Genomic DNA, 21657 nt, shown 5'->3' with positions numbered 1-21657 from the left:
TTTTTATACAGCGGCATTCGAACACTCTTGGTCCGACTATGCAAGTTTAAAATAACATCCAAAATGCTAAATTTGTTAAAATTCAACTTTATTTCCATGTTATATTCACAAAACTCTTACAATACTTGTATTTTTGCAAACAACATTTAAGTTAACTACATATTATGTTGAATCTCTGTAACATCTTGCTGCTTACATTTGCACGATAATTATAAAGATTTTGTGTTTATAGTCTGATTAATATCGACTCTAGTATGGAAATTTGTAGGAATTTCGGATGCTTTAGTTTAAATAGAATTATAGTAAATTATATTATATTTTTATTTCATCTAATGAACTGGCTTTCGATTAAATGAATAAAATCATAAATTTATTTGCGAATACATTTTTTTTCTCTCTTTAGTGAAAAATCATTAAATTATTTGCGAATACATTTTTTTGTCTCTCTTTAGTGAACCCAAAATCCTGATAAATTTCAATACTAAATAATTAGTACAGCTAATTTATTACTTAGCATACCCAATTTGTACACGATATTCCTTAATGGAAATTTATCCGGTATGTGCTTGTGTTGCGCTTCCGATTTATGTTGTTATTTTGCTATGCATGTTCATCGTACTTAGTAAGTTTTTATTCTACGTGATCACATGAAACTTTTGTTTTAAAAACGAGTTTAGGAGTTATTTTAATTTGTATTATTATATATATAACATATTATTTCTAGAATCTTTAACAATTTTTTAAACTTGTCAAAGATATTTCAAATTACATTAACATTAATTAATTATGGCATAACCCATAAACTTTAGGAATACATTTAATGAGAATTATGACTTTAGTGACACAAATTATCAATTTCAAATCGAAATTTCTATATATATTTAAATTTACAACAGAAATGGCACTACCTAAAATAATATCAAATAATATTCAACCGAAAGTGATTATTATTATTCGAAACTTGCAATACATAGATTGTTATCGGGAACTGTTCATTATTAGTAGATCTCCGCTAACGTAACGCGTAACGTATTGAATCATAGAGATTAATTATTTTTGTTAGGAAATTAATTTTGTTGTTAATTTCAGGTTAATTAACGTTGTGTCAAACAGATTAATCCATTGATATGAATATTTTGTGAGTTCCGAAAACAATTAAAACAGTCAATACAGGAACACGGCTTTCTATTTTCACTTGTAAGACAAATCAAAGAAGTCAATGAATAAATTAAATTTTCTTGCACTAAGTTCAAGCTATACAGTCAGCCAAAAGAGGACATTTAGAATTCAAAATGATTTTAGGATTTAATTTTCTCTAAAGTAACTCTAACTAATTTATGTTTTTTTATTACAAAATAGAAATTAGCAATATAGAATACTAAAACATATTTGGCTAAATGCTACAAAATAAATATATTTGCGTGTCATTAAGGTTAATTAGTCGCATGATTTTGAATTTAGCCATGTCAAACATTACAAGCTTTACATATTGGTTGGTCAATCGCCATTAAAAATTTTATTTTTCGCGCCTTCTTATATGACTTAGTAAATCACGGTATGTTGTTTATTTAAGACTATTTGAAGATGTAGGTAAGTTAATTTCGGCAGTAATTGAGTCGGACGATTTTTTCATTTTCTCGCAATAATCATTAAAAATATCTCGAAAGCGAATCCAACATTTCTCCGGAATAGTTATCGAAGTCCGGAAGTTATTTTTCACCTTGAAGTTTTAAAATACAAATAAATAATAAAATACATCCGAATGCTGTATATAATATAAATGTATATAAATATTTTGGTTATACTTCGCTTATCCTCATGTACACTCCTCGATTATTTTGTCCGATATCAAAATAAAAATTTTTATTATCCACCTTCATGTGTCGCTCTTCCGGTAAATCTCCTTTAAACCTGCTGAAGAAAAGAGTAACAATTAGTATTTGGGAAAATGGCAAAACAGTATTAATCTCCTTAGAATCTAACTATCCATAGCGCTCTTATTAGCTGTGCAAAGGGTGAAGAAATCGGACAAACCATTCTTTAGAATTTTTTAATTCCGATATACCTGATAAAGTTCGACTGTTTTTCGCCTTACGTAAACAGTCAAATATCATAACAATTCCTATGCCGATTTTTGTTTAAGACAATTTTTGTGGCGTCCACATTTTCCAGAGGAAAATTTTAGCCAAAGTAAATCTTAAAATATCCCTTATCTACTACTCCTATGTTCTGATTTCGACAAAAAAAAAGGTTTATTTTAACTATTTGCTTATCCGTATGCCCGCTATTGGCGTCCGAAATGGCAAACAGCTAAAAGGTTTTTTTTCTCGAAATCGCTCCCAAATGGACAACTTTTGTTCCAGATTCTAATTTTTTTTTTTGCATTGTGTTATGGATATATATTTAAATATACTTTACCCTCCATCATTAGCTCCAAACTCTTCTAACAAATCTGTAAGAGCGTCACGAAACTCGATCATTCCTTGAGCCGGTAAAGCTATTTGGGATCTAGGCCCCCCTCTTGTTATCGTTTGCGATACCTAAAAAAGAATCAGTTTATAACATTATACAAAGCAGAAATGTAACTGTTATAATTTTACCCGTAAAAATCGGCCACGCGCATTTTCCTTTAAGTCCAAGTAATACCTTCTGTAATCTTTTATCATCATTTCAGATTTAAGTTTACCATCTTCCGGTAAATTGTCGGTGTTTGGTGGACCTGTGTATTATCCAAAAATTCTTAACCAACATATGTATTTATCAAATCATCCAACACTGCTGAAAAATCTATATTTTTACCCATAACGTAAAAAGCCATAGCTCTTTTTCGAAATCAAGAATTCGATAATCTTTTGCAAATTATGTTTGTATCGGTTTGTTTGTCTGTTTGTACCAAAACGATATTTTGTTGTCTATCAGGGTGCCACAGAAAACATAGAATAAACATAAAGCACTACTAATCTAAGTTTTTTATAATTTTTTTTATGGGGAAACTTGTATGAAATTAAGTTTAATGCTAAGTTAAAAAATTAAGCATTGCACATCAAAACACTGGTTGAGTTCCTGCGGAATGAAAACGCATGAATACCAGATCGTTATGATGACAGGACAAAATGGAACTTAATAAAAAAAAGATGAGACATCTCAACCCTTTGGAAAGTCAGCTATTCAAAGCGGTAGTTGTTATTAAAACTGTTTTTCAAACATTTTAAAGAATAGATACGATACCTATTATTGATAAATATGATCGATCGCCTGTATAAATGGATCAGATTATCTTTCATCTAAGATACTTTCGCTGGATCTTCACAATTGCTAACAGTCATGCTAAGGATAATGTTGCCAATTTTGTGCGAAGTTGTTGCGATTCACATTTGAATAGATATTTAATAGTTGAAAAAAAGTTTCCTGTCTGATGCTAGAGATGACAAGTCACTTTAAACGCAATTTAAATGTAAACTTTATTCTTTAGCTAGCTTTCAATAAAATAATAGCGGAATTATTTCCCGCTGGATTCTGTGGTACCACTGTATATATACGGCATATAGTGGGATAAAATGTATGAAACATATCTACATGATTACGATAAATTGTAAGTTTCCTACGCAAGTTGCAGTTAACCCCTGGCGACATGTGATACATGTCATTATGATGTCATTTCGAAATTCGAAACACGCTTTAAATGTTAGTATAACAAAATACCGCCAGCCTAAAAATTATGGATGAAAAACGAAATGTTGCGCTCTTTTACTTCACAAGTTAATTTTACAAAAGTGATTATAACGAATTAATAGTTTAGTCTCTAAAATTAGTTTAACATAATTTATTTGTCAACAAAGGTAGTATTTTTACAAATGCAGAACAACTATATATTTAAATATTTTTGATCAGGATCACTATTGTTTTATTATTATACAAAATTTATTTAGCTATTGTAAGTGCGAATCAAATGAAAGTGTGTAAGCCCCAAAGCTAGTCTGGTAAATAGTCTACTTAAGAGATTGAACACGAAGTGATATTTCTTGCTTGAACTTTTTTTTAATAACTTTTAATGGGAAATGAAGCGTGGGTCTTTCTTGTTCAGCTAGTGATTCTGTGTATGTACTTTTTATATATGTACACATATACACTCTATCAAACCTAGTACGCAACCTTATACGCAAGAAGTAAACCTAATTTGTTTGAATGGGTCTGGTAGGACCGCTGACTGAAATAAATTCAGAGACATTCGAACTTGCATGCGATATTATGAATGTATGTATGAATGTTAACATTTATAACTTGCTGTTATTTTTAAAGAATGTATTGAAAACTTGTATTCTACAAGCAGTGGGTTTAACTAACAGACTTTTAAAAATACAAAAACCATTTAAAATAAATTAAATAGTAAAGTTTTCGTATATAAAATAATATTGATTAAAGTGAACAATATACAATAGAACAGTATATACATACATACCTAGAGAAGCATAGTAATCGCTAAATGAGGACAAATGATCACGAAATTCGGCTGCAGTTGAAAGAGCCAAGTAAATTTGACTACGTCTACCATCAGCGCCAATCTGAAATTTATAAATCTGTTATACATAACATTCCACCGTTGTGAATTTTACAAAAAGGTGCTATTATAAAAATCAAATCAACGCTTTTCTTTATAAAATAGAACTGATAACAAAATTCTCGTCGGATGATTTACCTCTGCAACCTTTATAAAACGGCCTCTTCTATTTTGTTTTACATCCAAATAAAATCGTTTAGATTGTATTTGCAACATTTTCGTAGCCAATTCCTGTTCGACGCCGCTTCCTCCTGAAGGAAAAGAATGTGACGCATTTGGATATTATAAATTATGTACGTACATATGTTGAATTTTTTACCTTTTGCAGAAGAATCGAAGTCGTTCCTACTTGAGGAACCCTCCATATTTGCAACATTATATTCTAGAATTTGGAAGTTATTATCAACATATTTATTGATATGCGGCTTACTTACTTGATCCTGAGATGGCATCATCTCCACTTCCCAGATCGGACATTACGAGACCACCTATTTATAAAATCTCGAAGCTTGATAAATAGTTACGCTTCGTTCCTTTTCAGCCGCGCACGTTTAATGTTACACTACACTTGTGCATCAACACGACAGCATATGGCTAAAAGTATAACCATTCATTTTGTCCGCTGAACAACATTCTCCCGCTTTAAATATAATACGAAATAAATGGTTTTTAGATATTATCTAAAAAAAATGCTAAGAAGTGAAACACAATTTGTTTGCAATACGTATAATAGATTATTTCAGCAAAGGTACTATATAGAACGAAAATTTTCCGTTAGATAATTATGATTAATATCGTAGAGTAGCACCACAACAGCTGTAACGGTGCTTGTTTCATTTTCTTATATGTTTTGTTTTTGTTTGTAAGTACCTTTAATATCTAAATCATATGAGTTAATTTCGTAGGATTTAGTTGTTATAACTACAAATAATAACCGAAAAACTTAACTATAGTACCTACCTTATACTGCGGAAGCTAATTTTTATATATTTAAATATACCGTCCTGCCAAAACATATCACAGTGGACAAAAGTCCTCGTGGTGACGTCGTGCAGCAGGATAGTGGTCAAATTTTTTAGCGGCAACTATATACTATAAAATGCAAATGCACATGCAAAAACTTAGGGGTTTGCATCCAAGATATGTGTATATGGCTCAGAAGAGAAAAGGTGAAAGTGAAAATACTCTTTTAAAGTTTAGACTTATTGTGCTGTTATCTAAATTTAAAAACGAAAATTCAAAAACGATCAAAGTATTATTATACTTTATTATAAAAAATATATATATTTTTTTAAATATTTTACGGAATTTCTCGGCACACTTCAAAAGAAAATGCATGAGAGGACAACGAAATATAATGATAAATAGTGCCGAATGACTATACTTCAGATATAATAATTTCTTAGTTGAATATAAAATCATTTTTCGTTATAAAAGTACAAATCGTAATTTTTGTATTTTTTTCGTTCTTGTTCGATCGTCAGAAGTTAATACCTCGTTAGGAGTTGTTTTTGTTTGATCCAGTTTTAACGCCAAGATCTAAAGAGTTACAAATATACATATATGTATGTTCATACATATGTATGATCATCTTGTTCAGGATGGCATGAATTGGTGTAATTTTTATTTATTTATTTTGAAAAGATTTTATTCACTTTTAGTTTGAATTGGTTATTTTTTTACCAAACAGTATTAAGTTAAATAATAAGAAGAATCCATATAAACATGTGTAAAAAATTAAAGTAATAGGAAGTAACGTACATATAAATGTATATGCATATGTACACACATACACTTTGAACATGTCTACTTTTACCAAACTGCTAATAATGTTCTTATACACATACATACATTATTTATGTATTATTCTTTCAAGGCATTATATTTATCTGGCAATAAATTATGTGTAATTCCCTGTGCTGACAAACAATGAATTGAACTACCAGTCTACGAATTCATAAATTTTTATAAACAAACTAATATCCCGTTGAGTACAGGAATTAGGTGTTTACATTGCATGTGTACGTGTTTGACATGTATCAGCTGTTCACCCATCGCATTCGTTAAATTGATTTGACTACCCAAGAAAACAGTTTCAAGGTTTTTGCATGTGTACACATATATGTATGTATTCAACTACGGGTAAAACCATTTTACACACACAATTTTAACTTAGCAAGCTGATTTTTGTATACATATTCATCTGATCCGCGCGAATACGGGAACTCAATCTTGAATTCAACATTACCATAAGACAGTTTATGTAATTAATAGGGAAAATGTGCACCAAATTCGAAGGGTGGGAACTTTTTAGATGGAGCTTTAAAAAGTACACATACATATTAGCAAAGCACAATTCAAAATATAAGTGCTCAGAATGCAATGCTAGAGCCAACTGCAAATAAATGGAGGAGCCTTATACTGTTCCCTAAACGCATTCCTGACTCATTACTGCAACACTGCGTATTTTCACTCTAGCACTTAAGTGCTTGAACTCAAGTCCAAGAAAAAAATAATAAAATACGTACAACATCGACACACACACGCACTGCCCCTTACGAATGACATCGGCACTCCCTTATTTTATTTGTTCGTCGGGTAAAACTGAAAATTCGTAGGTTGAAACGGAGGGGAATGAAGCCCAAAAGAACTGAAATACCTTAACGCCTTTGCAGGAAGACTTATGCAAATCCGAGTTTTCGAGTCACAGCGAAGGCTTGAGCATGTTGTACAGTCAATGTTTATGTGTAGATTGAGTAAAATGGCCTAGTTTGATTTGAATGACTGACTATCCATCCAAAAGGAACGCTCGATCTATGTACGTGTAGAATCCGGCAGAACGCGTTAGGGCATTTCTCGGAGCTCCGTTGAGAGCACGTAACGAAAGACAACGTAACCCATCCAACACGTCGTCTGACCGAAAAAGCTCCGATAAACTGCAAATAAGTCAGCAAAGCTCCTTTTTCCTAGTCTTTCTATTTGCGGCGTTATTGGTGTTGGTTGCTGTTTGTGGTTCGTCGTGGATGAGCAGCAGAAAGTGGAAAATTATAATAAATCTAATCGAGAATTCTGTTTTGATTCCGATACATCGCGAATTTAAATAATTTAACGACTGAACGTGCAACGGTGCTGTGAGGCAAATTAATAATTTCTGCGGCATACTACTGTTCTTCGGGTGTGTGTGTATTCATACACGACATGTGTGCACATACATATGTCTGCATATACATTTGAAATTGAAATTATGCAAAATGTGCATCATACTGCGAACGCCAGTTAAGGAGCAGTGCTTCAATTGCTACTTCAATGGAAATGTAACTGTTACGTACTGTGTTCGCGATTTTCCCCGTACTTATCCTGTGCCTAAACCGTCGAGCGAAACGTGAGTATATGACCACCTATATACTCGCACATTTTCTACATAAATACAAATACACGCAAACTTATTTTTGTTGGTCGTCTCTCAGTTCTCTCCTCGTTTCTGGTCATTCTCCTTCTCATCTCGCTGCCATCTGCCACATCCACTGTGGAAAGCGAAAACAGAAACAGCATCTCTGTGAACCCACAGAAATACATATATAAAGCAGATATGTAGATGTGTATATATACGTATATATGGATGTGAAAAAACGAGAAGAGTAGCGACTAGTCTTTTATCTTTTATTTTGGTATCGGGTCTGTATTTCGTATCCGTAAATCCGAATCCAAATTGTCGGGACAGCACTGACTAGTGTATAAAGTATAAGTAAAAATAAATTGATACATACACTTATAGATGTATGTGCGCAATACACCCTGTCAGTGTTTTTAATTCGTATTCGTATTTGTATTTGACTAATTTTAAAATATATCACAATGCCCTTGTAGTCGGAACTCCGACTTATTGGGCTCAAAAATGGCTAATCCCTTCGAAGCTTCGAAAATCCTAGATTGTTGAGGATACTGCTACTATATTGTTTTCGTTCCTATTTTCGTACATTTCGTGAACAGGGAGTTTCTAAGAAAAAGTTATGTAAAATTAGTCAGAAAAATAAAAATTGTTGGGCTGCCTTGGTAGCCCCAGCGATTTTCAAAACTGCTTCCATGTGCTCTTTATGAACGCCAATATTTTGTTAACTGAAATATTAGCAGCTAAAAGACAAAGACTCTGCAAATAAGAGTGCTAAAAAAATCGAATTAACATTTTAAAAAATAATATGTTGGGGCTACTGAAGCAAAATTCCATCTCCTTACCGCTATTATATTTGACTAATTTTTCTTTTTTTATATTTGACTAATTATTCAGCCATTTTTTAAAGCTTATAAAGTGTACATTTATAAAGTGTATTTACCTAATTTTACATCACAGAACGTAATATCAAAACACGAAATTGATGGTGTCGTCAGTCCGATTTTAACATCGCCAAGAGGAATTTTTGTTTAACTTTCTGGATTTAGAGGCTAAGAAAGGGTAAAATCTGGCTATACTCGTATATGTATGTATAGCCGTTTTCCCTCTGAACTAGCGTAATTTTTCAAAATGAATTCAACTAATGTTTAATATACAGACCTGTTCGACAGAAAACAAATACGATTTGAAAAATCGTGTCGTTGCAGACGACAAAACACGCGGCAGAAATTTACAATTTAAAGAATAAATGTACTTCCGTCCATAGTGGAATCAAGAAAATTAAGAGTTGGATTGCAGAGCTTGCCACTCCAACGCAACCGCTATTTCAAATTTTTTGAATTTATACAATTTGTTATATGTTCTGCGACCTTTTTAAGTTTGACAGTAGTATATTTTGGTTGGACGACCTTTTTAATAAAATCTTCAGAAATATGCGGACGACCAACGTGAGGACAACCTGCATTGTCAGATCGACTTGTCTATATATATATATATATATATACTCGTGTATCCTTTGAAATGCTACATAAATTTCAACGAATCTAGTATACACTTTCTGTCCACAATCTTCACATAACGTAGCTAAATATAAAAATTTAGATAACCATAAAGTATTAATCAAAGCAAGATGGTTTGTGGACGTAGAGTGCACGTGGCAACATCGCTAATCGAACTTGCGCTGCGTCTATGTTCCGGCACCTGTATTATCTCAGTCCTCTAGCTTTTATAGTTCCTCACATCTTTCGACATCTCGGACAAGACCTGAGCGAATCGTCATTTTTGAAATTTTTGGCAAATTGTTCTGGTAGTCGAATTGTTATTGGCAAAATAAATACAAAAGTTAAAAAACAAGAAAAAATTTCGAAATTTTTCGTATGGGCAGTTTTTTGGAAGTTTGTATATTGTTGCTTCTGACTTTGTGATGGTTTTAAACCTTGATGATTTTTAGAAGGGTTCCCTTCACTACAAACAAGGACTGACAATGATGCAACATTTTAGATAAAGTGATCATTCTAATGCTGATCTAAGTCTACCTATGTTAATAATTAATGAACTTTTTGTTTGCAATTTTGGCGACCTTATAAATTCGAGATTTAAATGTTAAACATTTTCGGTAGGCCGGCTTGTTTTACGTATGGTATACATTATCGACACGCGGGTGAAGAATACACCGAGTTACCACATATTGCCTCTCTTAAAAAAATCTCTTGAACATATACGAACTCACGGCTTGAGCTTTTTTGAGAGTGCGTACTCATTTGGCTGTTGTTTCTGATTTTACTAAACTTTCTGGTACAGTAGTTTAGACTCACACATATGTAAACCCAACAGCGTACGGCCCTATACATACGTACTTGCATACAAATGGTAATGCACACACTCACAGCTTGCTACTGCCATTTTCGCTTCGTTGCATTTTGAGGCTCAGCTAAATATTATGTGTATGCATATTTGTACCATTGGTGTCTCAAAAGTTGATACACAGGCGATTAAAAAGAGTAAGGCAGCATTGTTTTTGTATTTGGGAAGGCTTGCATTAATAATTTTAATTTATTGCCATATATTTTATATATGCCATTCGCAAATAAGCTACACATGAAACTTCATTTATAGTACTAATATTTCAACAAAATAATTTAGAAAAAAGGCTGAATATCTTACCTTTAAAAAGTCTTAAATATAAAAATTCTATAATTTATCTGGCTTATCGATAGATATTGGGCAAACAATTAAAAAATGTTCATAAGTGTGGACCGTGTTGGTCGTTTTGTAGGTGTAAGGAGGGGCATGGCCAAAGTTTTTTTTGTGTTTTTATTTCTACCGTTATTCGCGGACAAAAAAAATAAAACGAAGAAATATGGACAGGCGGACGGACAGGGCCAGATCGTCTCGGCTATTGATTCTGATCAGAAATATATAATTACAATACCCGTTAACCCTGCAAATAGCGGGTATAATAATAATATATTTCCAGATTTATGCTTTTAGGATATACAAAGGACGATTTTCTTATTAGTCAATTAGTTACCCAGAAAAAGGGTTTATTGCATTCGATGAATAGTCTGAAACAAAGCGAGGCGCACGAATAAAAAATGCTTTGGATAAATATCAGTATTGGAAAATCTAAACATAGTCATATACCGAGCCGTATAAAGTTTAAATCGCGGAGAGAATAAGACGGTAAATAATGTTTGTGTTCGGCAGATGACGACAATTAATGTAAATGTAAGAAAGGTCTATAAGCATAGGTATGAGGGATTAAATATAGATCAGCATACACACTCCAATTCAATATAACAAAGCTTATTTCAGAAAAGCTTATTTAAATTGCAACGTGGTATTCATTGTTGATCGAGCCACAAAGGCAAGGATGAGTTAAAAGTTGTGAAGTTTTCTTATGAATACTTTAAATTATAATCATTCCTTTATTCTTCTCTTTTTTTCTCTATCTAATTAACTGTTTGTGTGATTTATTTTTAGGCAGGCTTATAGCGCATCTGGCACATAACACGGTTCTCAAAAGAATTTTTTCAAACCTAACAAATTGTTAATTTGATCAAATTATCATATTTGATGAGGATGCTACTGGATGTAATTGAAAGCGACCATAGTTTTCTTCCTAAATGGACGGTTAATAAATAGGATATGCAAGAGGAAAGTGGAATCCCTCCACTGTTAAGTAGTTCCTTCACTTACACGCCTACAGTAGCTCCATTAGTCTTAAAAATAGCTCTAATACAAGCAGCTAGATCATTTGCTGACTCTAAGTATACCAATAAAGTTCTGCTTTCTTTAAACTTAGCTTTGTTTGAGCAAGCAATAGTTCAGAAGGCAGTAAAACCTATTTGCACTGTAATGGCATCAGAGGTGGATGCAAGTTCGGGACCAGAAGATGGGACGGTACCAACTTTGATGTCATTAACACCATACATAACTAATGTAGAACATGGCAACAATGAATCAGGCAAGTATGTCTCTGGCCTGCCCAATAATCGCAAACGACAGAAGCTGTCCGTTCTTGAACACAACAGCATTCAGAACAATGATGTGGACAATCCAGAAGTCAAGCCCAATATGGATTCGAAATCAAAAATGTCGGACACCAAGTCAAATAAATATCCTGAAATGGAGAAGCATTTGAATGACAACAGTAAGATCGTCATTGAAGGGACAATATCTGTAGGCAACTCAAAAAGAAAAAGTCCAGAAAAAATATTGCCATATGATAACGACTGTTATATGCCCCCAGAGCAGGCACTGGTCACAAGCGTGGAGTTAGTCGTTCCTGCCCCTCAAACGCCTTCATCGAACACACCGGGCAGGCAATCTGAAGAGCCCAATCTTAGCACTCTAGGCGAATCCTCGACTACACCGTCTTCGACTATTGATAACAAATTGCAATACAGTACGGCTGGTCTGTATAATTCTACTAGTTCCACAAGTATATTAGCAAATGATAAAATCGTTGGTTGTGCAAATGATTCTTCCAATTTGAACTTAAGAATTCCTACTAAGTTAGTAGTAACGACAGCAACAGGTGATATTTTGCTGGATGATCGAAGGGCTTCTTTATGGACGCCTCACCATGACCAATCCGACCAAGGGCAACAACGCATAGCGACAGCAGCGAGTGACACGAAGCAAGAGCCCATGAATGTAAGCTCGGAGCTGTCTTACCACCATCAGAATCGTCAATCCGAACTTTTGCTACAAATCGAGAAAGAAAGCACTGGTTCATTTTTACAAGCAAGTCCAATTCCATTGCAGGATAACCATAATAATGCAGCTTCGGGCCAGTTTGGCCAAACAGAAGGGACTTCTAATATCGACAGTCAGTCGCACAATAATTTTTATGCCCAAATGATGCAGCCGCAGCACCTTCTTCATAATCAGCATCAACAAAGCATGCATGAACACAGTCCTCGCCATCAGCAGGCTGCGAGTTATGCTGGCTATATCTCTCATTATCAAAATCCTCCGATGTTTGGTGCCCATCAAAGTGAGCATCATCAACGTCTTAACCAACAGCAGCAACCTCTTCAGCATCTAATGGATTGCCACGGGCATTTACATCAATCGACTCCTATTTCCCAACAACATCAACATCATCTGTCACAGCAAATCCATCAGCACCAGCATCAACAGGCTCACCAACGATTGCCATTGCGCGAAAACTATCATGATCTTATTATGGATGATTTCCACGAAGAACCCAGTCATGCATTCAAATTGTAAGTAGTTACACACTTTAAAAAGTATTAACATATTGTCAGGCTGCATGGTATGTCACACTACAGAATTTATACAAAATCTGTTATTATTTTTAAATGTCTTATTTTTTTTTGTGTCAGGCCAAGGTTGATGCAGCTTATACAGAAAAATATAAATAGTATTTTGCATTTCTTGCAGCGATGATATAAAGTGGTTAAAATGAAGCTAAGTTCACATTTTTATAAATGGAGTTTTATGCTCAAAAAGCTAGTAACATTTTGACCACACTTTGAAGGAATCAAATCTGATTACGAAAATAAGTCTTGGTCATTGTAAGTAATAATATGATGACTAGAATTTATTGTTAGGACCTAAAAGGCAGAAGGAATTCGTATATTTGGATACATTCATACGTCAGCCCACGTACAGAACAACCAAGAATACATTGTCTAAACAATAATGTGACAATTAGGTTTTATAGCATAGGAGAGCTTTTTTAAGATTTAACAAAATCAAATCACAGCTTAAGCACCTGCTCAGTTCAATGAAACTCAATAAAATTTATTAAGTAGTTTTTCAGTTTTAATTATTGTCTAGAAATTAAAAAATTTACTATTTTTCATTTCTTTTAAAAGTTTGTATATAATTTTGCAGAACCCTCTCTCCAAGCAACACCAAACCTGAAAATCAAGATGATGGTTATGAGACAAGTGCTGGCGACGTTTTAACACCAAATTCTCATAGTTCGTCCACACACTCCATTACCCCTCAGCATCAAATGCAACATTCGAATATCGTGCTCATGACGCAAAACCAGAAGAAGCCTGATGATTTGCAATTGACAAAAGTTTCACTCTCCGGGGAAGCTCACACTGACCCCAATGCTTGCTCATCAAACAGTAGTCAAGGACAGGTTCTGGCCTCCCAGTCTCACCTAGAACTGAGTGAGGGCACTCGATGCTCAAGTCATGCCTCTGTTGTCGATCCCTACAGTTTTATGGGTGAGGAGTTGCACATGCATTCACCATCACATCGTCATTTGGATGCTGTCACAACTGGGCCAGGGCGGTATGGGATTTTAGTGTCAAATGATGCTCCCGAATGTCTAAGCAGAGAAATGTATCGACACAGTCAACAAAGTACAACTGTATTGGAACAAACTGATAGCTCTCCGTGCGGCATAAATTTCAAGCCAATGCCAAAAAAAAGAGGCCGCAAAAAGAAGCTAGTAGCTGTTAATGCAGATTCCTCACAAATGACAACGCCAGTAGATCAACAAAAGTAAGTCGATAAGTTATATAACTTTCTTAGCATATACCATACTCGACCACAAGCAACAATAATATTACTTCCCGATTTCATATGGAACTGGTGGTAGTTTCGTAGTTTGATACAGGCTCCGAAAGTACATGTAAAGACGGATCCCCTCCCATTCGATTTACTGACAGGACCAAATTAGACAGCTTAATGCCATATTTTCGCATGCTGGAGAATTATTTGAAATTTATTTCTACCCGTTACTTTATCTAGAGTAAAATGTTTGATTTCTTGAAAAGTATGTATCAGGTAGAAGTAAACGTTTACTTATAAATTTATTATTAGCTACGATCTTTGTCTACCCGCCACTTGTAGAGTATAAATAGAGAATCCGTCCATCCCGGAAAGCTGTCATGGCAGATGTTCGCACCAACGACTCATCATGCATTGCGGGGTCGACAAATCTGGCTTCAAGGAAGGAGTGCTGTCTGCTGTGGGAGTTGAAGGGGTTAATATCCAAGTGGCCAGGTATAGATCCACTAGTCGTTCTAAAATTTCTGTTGTCCTTTTTCTCAAAAGTATTTGCTGTTTGAATTTTCTTATATATAATGATCTGTAGCAGCCTCCATACAAAAGACCAGTGATCTCGGTGTTCAATCTGGGAAACAGTCGCTTTCTTGTTTTCATATCTTGCCCTCTATTTAGCAAAACAAAGAGAATCCGAACTCCATCGTTTTGACTATATTGTTTTAATTTTGTTTGTAATAATATGGAAGGGATCCAAAAAAAAACAAAGCATTTCATTACTACGTAATACTATTCCTTTAGATGTTCTGCTTTAAAAAAAGATTAATATATTATTATTATTATTATTATTAGGGTATCTGGTGGCAGAGCAGATTGTGAAGATGGTGGTGGCGATCAAGCTGCAAAACCCAAGGAACGCAAAAAACATGACAGATTTAATGGAATGTCCGAGGAGGAAGTGATTAAACGGACAATTCCAGATCATCTATGTGATAACCTTGATATCGTTATAGTGAGTTGTAAATTTCGGGTTTAAAAATACAAAAAAAAACATAATTTATATTCAAAGAACAATGTTATTAACTTTTTCCATGTACGCTTTACAGGTCGGGATAAATCCTGGGTTATTTGCAGCATACAAGGGACACCATTACGCAGGTCCAGGCAATCACTTCTGGAAGTGTCTTTACTTAGCGGGGCTTACTCAGGAGCAGATGAGTGCTGATGAAGATCACATGCTGATAAAGCAAGGAATAGGATTTACCAATATGGTTGCTCGAGCCACGAAAGGATCTGCTGACCTTACAAGAAAGGAAATAAAAGAGGGCAGCCGAATTTTGCTTGAAAAACTTCAGAGGTTTCGCCCAAAAGTAGCCGTTTTTAATGGCAAACTAATATTTGAAGTGTTTTCGGGAAAAAAGGAATTTCACTTTGGTCGCCAACCTGATCGTGTTGATGGCACTGACACTGTAAGTATTTCAGCGCTAGTTGCCTAAAATATGTATAGCGCGAAACCGATAAAAAATTTGTGTTGTAGCTTTTAAATTACTTAAATACCATTTATAATAGCTCGCCCTATTATTTGTCGATTTAAATTAGTAATGATAGCAGATTCCTTGAAATCATTATACCCGTTACTCGTAGAGTAAAATTGCACCTTTTTAAATTAGCGGTCTGCATTGGGACCCATAGGGGCTGCCATAGAAAAAAGCCTGTTCTTTCCCTGCACACGGACATCGTTAAAGTTATGGCACTGCCTTCGAATCGTTTTCACCTCGTTTTTTACAGCTGCAGCAGGAAACTGAATAAGTTGATATCCAGCCGTCGAAGGAAAGGAAAGCCTAACTAACTCAACTATTTATAGATTGTTTTGATGGTGATGCATAATAATAATAATAAATTTCTTACTGTTATATATTGAGGTTTATTGTTTAAAGATCTAGTTTCCTGTTACATATTTTCTTTGCATTTCTTACATCGTGAAAGCTTCTTGCTGTTTGGGAGCGTTAGAGTGACCAAAATGTTTTTGCCATGACTAAGCAAGGATTTATATGCATCATGTAGCCGAACTATACAATATATATGGCTTCCTTTCTTTCTTATATTTCAGTTCATTTGGGTGATGCCCTCATCCTCAGCACGATGTGCACAGTTGCCGCGCGCCGCTGACAAAGTACCGTTTTATGCGGCTCTAAAAAAGTTTCGCGACTTTCTGAACGGACATATTCCCCATATCGATGAATCAGAGTGTGTGTTTACGGATCAAAGGATCCGTCTATGTAGCGAACAGCAACAGGTGGATATCGTTGGTAAAATTAAGAAAACACAAACATCTTCTCTTGGCGATCATCCATCCAGTTTAACAGTAGTAAGTAACTGTAGTGGTCCAATCGTAGGAGGTGCAGAGTGTGGGATTGTCGCCGAGGAGTCCGATCAGGTTCAATCGGAGAAAATGATTCCCGAAATGGATCCCACTGCGCCATCTTCAAGTAATGCAACTGATGGGAAATCGTTTTCCTATGCGACAGAAAATACACCCTTACTCCCAGTGTCTAATCATAATCCTTCAATTAATGAAAGCAATTACTTATCCGTGTTGTGTTCTCAGCAGCCCTTGTCGCAGCAACCACTAGAGAAGAAAAAACGGGGCCGTCCGAAGAAAATAAAAGGACAAGATATTATTGATCATTCCGTCGGTGGAAAAGCTTCTTTGGCCGGACAGCATATACCCAGTCATGATTTTAATAATATTCTTAACCTTTCGGTGATGTCTGGCGGTGGCAGCATTGAAACACCAAAAAAGAAGAGAGGCAGACCAAAGAAACTTAAACCCGCAATTGACAACATAATGACAGTTAAACAACTTCAACACGGTAATAACAATTTAAACACAACAGCAGGATTGTCGGCAAGCTCAATGCATCCAATATCCATGGAGCATATTGCAGCGTCTCCGCAAAGTAGTCATCAAATGCCGCCAAGTTTGTACAATACCCCCCCACCGTCGCACCTTTTGTACACTGCATCGGCATCACCGATGGCCTCTCCTGCCCTTAACTGCAATTATACTCAAGTTCATGGACACGGAACTCCACCGGTAGGGCAAGTGGCTTCTGTTGCTCAGGGCTCGTCACCTGTCATCGATACGCAAAACGACCATCTTCCTCAACAAAAGCATGGAAACCTAGACGGTGGACTAGATATGCGGGATCATCCGCACTTGGGTGAAACACCTCCGCCAAGTTCACCAAATATGTGTTCAACAGTCGACTTCGATCCACCAGACGAACACTCAGGCTCTCAAGTGGGCTCACGGGTGCAAAATAAAGCCGTGGAATTGGATCATCAACACCCTCAAATAATGGATAAGGTCCAGTATGATAGCCCTGTACCTAATACCGAGGAGAACCCAGCTCATCCTCACGAACATTACCAGCAATGGCTTTCGCCTCATCCTCACCAAAGTAATCAACCAGCACAAAAACTGACACATAGGCAACAACATCCACCTATGCACCATTTCCATCTGGAGCAGACAGAAAACTGGCAGCGTTACGAAGAACAGAATTCAAATCCCTACACGGTGATCTCTGCTCACCAGCAGCATTTGAGTCCACGACTTGGAAATCAAACTCATCAGAATTCCTCCCCATCAGGTCATATATCCTCAGATGTTGCTCATAAAAGCTTATGTGGACTCGAATCGCTGGTTGATCAAATACCAGCAATCAGAGAACAAGATTGCAGCAATATACCATTAGCGACAGTAGCGGCAGCTGCGGCTGCTGTGGAAAGTCGTATCTTGAGCTTGCAGCACCAGCATCAACATCCCCTGCAACCACATCAACAACACCAACAAAATCAACAGCAGCAACTAAAGCAATGCAAACAAGAGAACTCGGCGCAGGGAGAATCTTGTAGACCTACAAGTGAGAATAGCAATGTAAGCAATAGCAATTTCTCAGTAAGCAGTCTAGCCGCTTCTGCTTCGTCTGCAAGAACTGACAACGTAGCTATCTATGGTAATGGAGAAACAAAGGGCAACAATGAAAGTAGCCATAATAACAATTGTGACACTAATATTGACTATCCCATTCATAATCAATCGGGTTATCATCATACACCTCATTTGATTGGTAGCGCCCTGGGCACGAATGTTAATAATTCTGAGCCTAATCTTCACACGATTTCCCATCCTCATCCACCTCACTCACATCCGCATTCAATGTATGTGGACCAAGCGCACCACATGGCACATATCTCTTCCGTAAATGTAAATTCAATGTACGGCCCTGCATATGGATCCCATCCACAGCATACTACAGGAGAATACGCAGGAACACATGGTCACTATAGTCTTGGCGGTAGCGTTCAGACTACTGGGCCAACAAGCTCTGCAACTTTACATGTTCCGAGTCCAAATTATCCATTTGGACACCACCCATATGGTCATACGCCACCCCAAGCAAACTACCCAAGCTATACTCATCCACATACTCACCATCATCATAGCCATCCCTCACACCATTTAACCGTGTTTGATCACTTAAAGCCGTCCGACATAAGTGGATACGGCGGTTTTTGATTAAAAAAATAGGAATATGGATCTGCAACCGATTTAATCGCAACTACCCGAATACAGCGACTTGATGTAAATGTAAATCTTTTACGATTTTGCGTCCCGCCGCATCAGCAATATTTATCAATCTCCGGCATTGCCGATTTTACTTTAAGGAATTTTTAGATCTTATATACAATAAGATAACCAAAGACTCCGCCTAATCTAATTATTCTAGCTTTACTTTCTAAAATTACAAAATACTACATATGATAATGTTCACTTAAATTATATACGTAACATACAGAAAAATACGATCCCGAAACAATTGTTTGTACTTAATATGAATTATTTAAGCATACTTTATTTTACTCACACACAAATATTGCTAAACTTACTAGTATATAATAAAGTTTTAAAACCAAATACAAAACAAAGTCATACTTAAATCTGCATCCCACAAAAATTATATTTTACAGTTGCCAATCCAGTTCATGAAGTTCATGAATATAATCTAAGAGCTGTTTCCACCAAAAATATGATATATTTTTTATTGTTTTCATCTAAAAGTGCTTTGCTGCGGACATAACATGAGAATGTGTTGTGAGTGAGTGTTCATAGAACAGATACTAAAATGACAATGTTATTTCGTGTACTAACATACATTTTTTGGGTAATATCTCCTTAAAAAATTGGTAAAATTAATTTGAAACGCTCTTTCAAAAGCCCACATGTCAAAAATTTAAAAACAACCAAGAATCTGTTGAGCGATAATTGCCATTTAAAAATGACTAAATTTTTAATTTGTTTGACCACATTTGGAATTAAATTCGTTCATCGCAATCAATTAGCTTTTGGGTCCCATAATTTTATTTCACAAATGTATCATTTTATACTACAGTGTAACTATGCAGACACACAGATGGCAATTCTCATTATAACTAACAATTCAAAGTAATTTCCAACATAAAATGTTGCGTATTTTATATTTGTACGCATAATGAGACTTGTATATATATTTTAATACCCGTAACTCCTAGAGTAAATTGGTATACGTTGAAAAGTATGTAACCGGCAGAAGAAAGCGTTTCCGACCAAATAAAGTATCAGGATATTGATCCAATACCCAAGTTGATCTGGCCATGTCCATGTGTATGAACGTCGAGATCTCAGGAATTATAGAAGCTAGAAGGTTGAGATTAAGCATAAAGATTCTAGAGATATACGTCCACAAACCCCCAAAACTGCCACGCCCACATTTTTGAGTCATTTGTTGTTCTATCGATATGCCGAAAATGTTTTGTCCACGCCCACTATGACCCTTAATTATCCAATTTCTACCGATATTCCTGAAAAATGTTGAAATTTCTCGGTCCCACTTGAACTAGCTGAGTAACGGGTATCTGATAGTCGGGAAACTCGACTATAGCGTTCTGTCTTGTTTACTATTGTCATTATTTCTTTTAACATGCCAATGGTTTTGTTCGTATTTTGAAGTTGCGGTTTTTATAGAGCAAGATACAAATTACCACACAATTTCAAATGCGCTTAGGGTGAGTGTGAGTGTAATTTTTCTAAATGTGAACAATTCGTTTTTGAACATTTCTTTCCAATAGAATGTACAATTATTTTGAATTAACCAGAGAACCAATTAAGTCTTTGGACATGTGTCGTATCGGTGTTGTAATTAAAAAACTCCCTTCGAGATAGTTTTTAAGCATATTATATTAAGAAAATTTAATGTACATATTTACATTATAATGTCTGCGTAGATTTAATTTTGCTCTGTTACTGTACTACATCTTCGAAAGTAAATGCATTCTCGGGAATTTTGGGAATTTTCGGAAAATTACGATACTTTTTAAAATTATAGAACAAATTATTTTATTATACTCACACAATTTTTAAGTTTTGCACATATTTATTTAAACAAAATTAAACTATTAAAAAAAAACAAGTCATAAGATCAATTAATAAACGAAAATGCTTTACAAATTGAACTAACCAAATGAACTTTCGATTTAATACAAATTTAAATATTGTGTTATTAAACTTTCGTTATAGGATCAACATAAAATTTGTATACCCCTTAATCGTAGAGTAAAAGGGTATACTAGATTCGTTGAAAAGTATGTAACAGGCAGAAGGAAGAGTTTCCGACTATATAAAATATATATATTCAGGATCTATAGCCGAGTCGATCTGTCCGTATGAACGTCGATCTCAGGAATTATAAAAGATAAAAGGTTGAAATTAAGCATACAGTTTCCAGAGACATAGACGCAGCCCAAGTTTGTTGATTCATGTTACCACGCCCACTCTAACGTCAACAAACCACCCAAAACTGCCACGCCCACACTTTTGAAAAATGCTTTGAAATATTTTATATTTTTATTAGTCTTGTATTTTTCTATCGATTTGCAAAAAGACTTTTTGCCACGCCCAAAAACCGCCCAGAACTGCCGCGCCCAAAAACATTTTTTTTTAATATTTTTCATATCACACTTTGAAAAATGTTTCGATTTTTCTTAGTTTTATTGTTTGTCTGGCCAATTTCTATTGGTTTCGCGTTAGCGAAATCTTATAGTCGGGGAAGTGTTTCTGTTTGGGTTTCGTAAGTGTATTTACGCCTTTAACTATTGTAAACTCCGGTTT

At 35.2% G+C, this 21657-nt stretch overlaps 2 protein-coding genes across 8 annotated transcripts; one reads left to right on the top strand and one right to left on the bottom strand.

The window, feature by feature from the left end:
* Positions 1 to 67: 67 nt before the first annotated feature.
* Positions 68 to 7399, bottom strand: LOC6619465 (transcriptional activator protein Pur-beta). 3 transcript variants are annotated; one of them, XM_032723858.1, is made up of 11 exons: positions 7218 to 7399; positions 7087 to 7162; positions 5519 to 5650; positions 4993 to 5198; positions 4878 to 4940; positions 4697 to 4809; positions 4460 to 4562; positions 2601 to 2719; positions 2419 to 2540; positions 1806 to 1914; positions 72 to 1720 (listed from the first exon to the last, which is right to left on the bottom strand). In XM_032723858.1, exons 4-11 carry the CDS (start codon positions 5033 to 5035, stop codon positions 1565 to 1567), a joined length of 828 nt encoding a protein of 275 aa, XP_032579749.1. In that variant the 5' UTR covers positions 5036 to 5198; positions 5519 to 5650; positions 7087 to 7162; positions 7218 to 7399; the 3' UTR covers positions 72 to 1564. The 3 variants fall into 3 exon arrangements, with proteins under 3 accessions (XP_032579750.1, XP_032579749.1, XP_002043680.1); XM_032723859.1 differs by lacking the exon at positions 5519 to 5650 and having other exon boundaries at positions 68 to 1720; positions 1806 to 1911; XM_002043644.2 differs by lacking the exon at positions 5519 to 5650.
* A 129-nt stretch (positions 7400 to 7528) lies between these two features.
* On the top strand, positions 7529 to 21006 carry LOC6619464 (putative uncharacterized protein DDB_G0291608). 5 transcript variants are annotated; one of them, XM_032723827.1, is made up of 7 exons: positions 7529 to 7940; positions 11430 to 13180; positions 13815 to 14441; positions 15297 to 15456; positions 15551 to 15913; positions 16555 to 16812; positions 17056 to 21006. In XM_032723827.1, the coding sequence occupies exons 2-7, from the start codon at positions 11595 to 11597 to the stop codon at positions 19027 to 19029; spliced, it is 4968 nt and encodes a 1655-aa protein (XP_032579718.1). In that variant the 5' UTR covers positions 7529 to 7940; positions 11430 to 11594; the 3' UTR covers positions 19030 to 21006. The 5 variants fall into 5 exon arrangements, with proteins under 5 accessions (XP_032579718.1, XP_032579717.1, XP_032579716.1 ...); XM_032723826.1 differs by having other exon boundaries at positions 17053 to 21006; XM_032723825.1 differs by having other exon boundaries at positions 11434 to 13180; positions 16555 to 21006.
* The last annotated feature ends 651 nt before the right edge of the window (positions 21007 to 21657 follow it).

Source organism: Drosophila sechellia, chromosome 4 (genome assembly GCF_004382195.2).
Source record: "Drosophila sechellia strain sech25 chromosome 4, ASM438219v1, whole genome shotgun sequence".
NCBI lineage: Eukaryota > Metazoa > Arthropoda > Insecta > Diptera > Drosophilidae > Drosophila > Drosophila sechellia.
This window is presented reverse-complemented; position numbering and strand designations above follow the sequence as displayed.

Coding starts and splice junctions, on each gene's coding strand:
- LOC6619465 (XM_032723858.1), bottom strand. CDS start 5,035: ATGTCCGATCTGGGAAGTGGAGATGATGCCATCTCAGGATCAA. Junction 4,563..4,696: donor GTTTTATAAAGGTTGCAGAG/GTAAATCATCCG, acceptor TATAAATTTCAG/ATTGGCGCTGATGGTAGACG. Junction 2,720..4,459: donor CGATTACTATGCTTCTCTAG/GTATGTATGTAT, acceptor GATAATACACAG/GTCCACCAAACACCGACAAT.
- LOC6619464 (XM_032723825.1), top strand. CDS start 11,595: ATGCAAGAGGAAAGTGGAATCCCTCCACTGTTAAGTAGTTCCTTCACT. Junction 15,457..15,550: donor ATAACCTTGATATCGTTATA/GTGAGTTGTAAA, acceptor TACGCTTTACAG/GTCGGGATAAATCCTGGGTT. Junction 15,914..16,554: donor GTGTTGATGGCACTGACACT/GTAAGTATTTCA, acceptor CTTATATTTCAG/TTCATTTGGGTGATGCCCTC.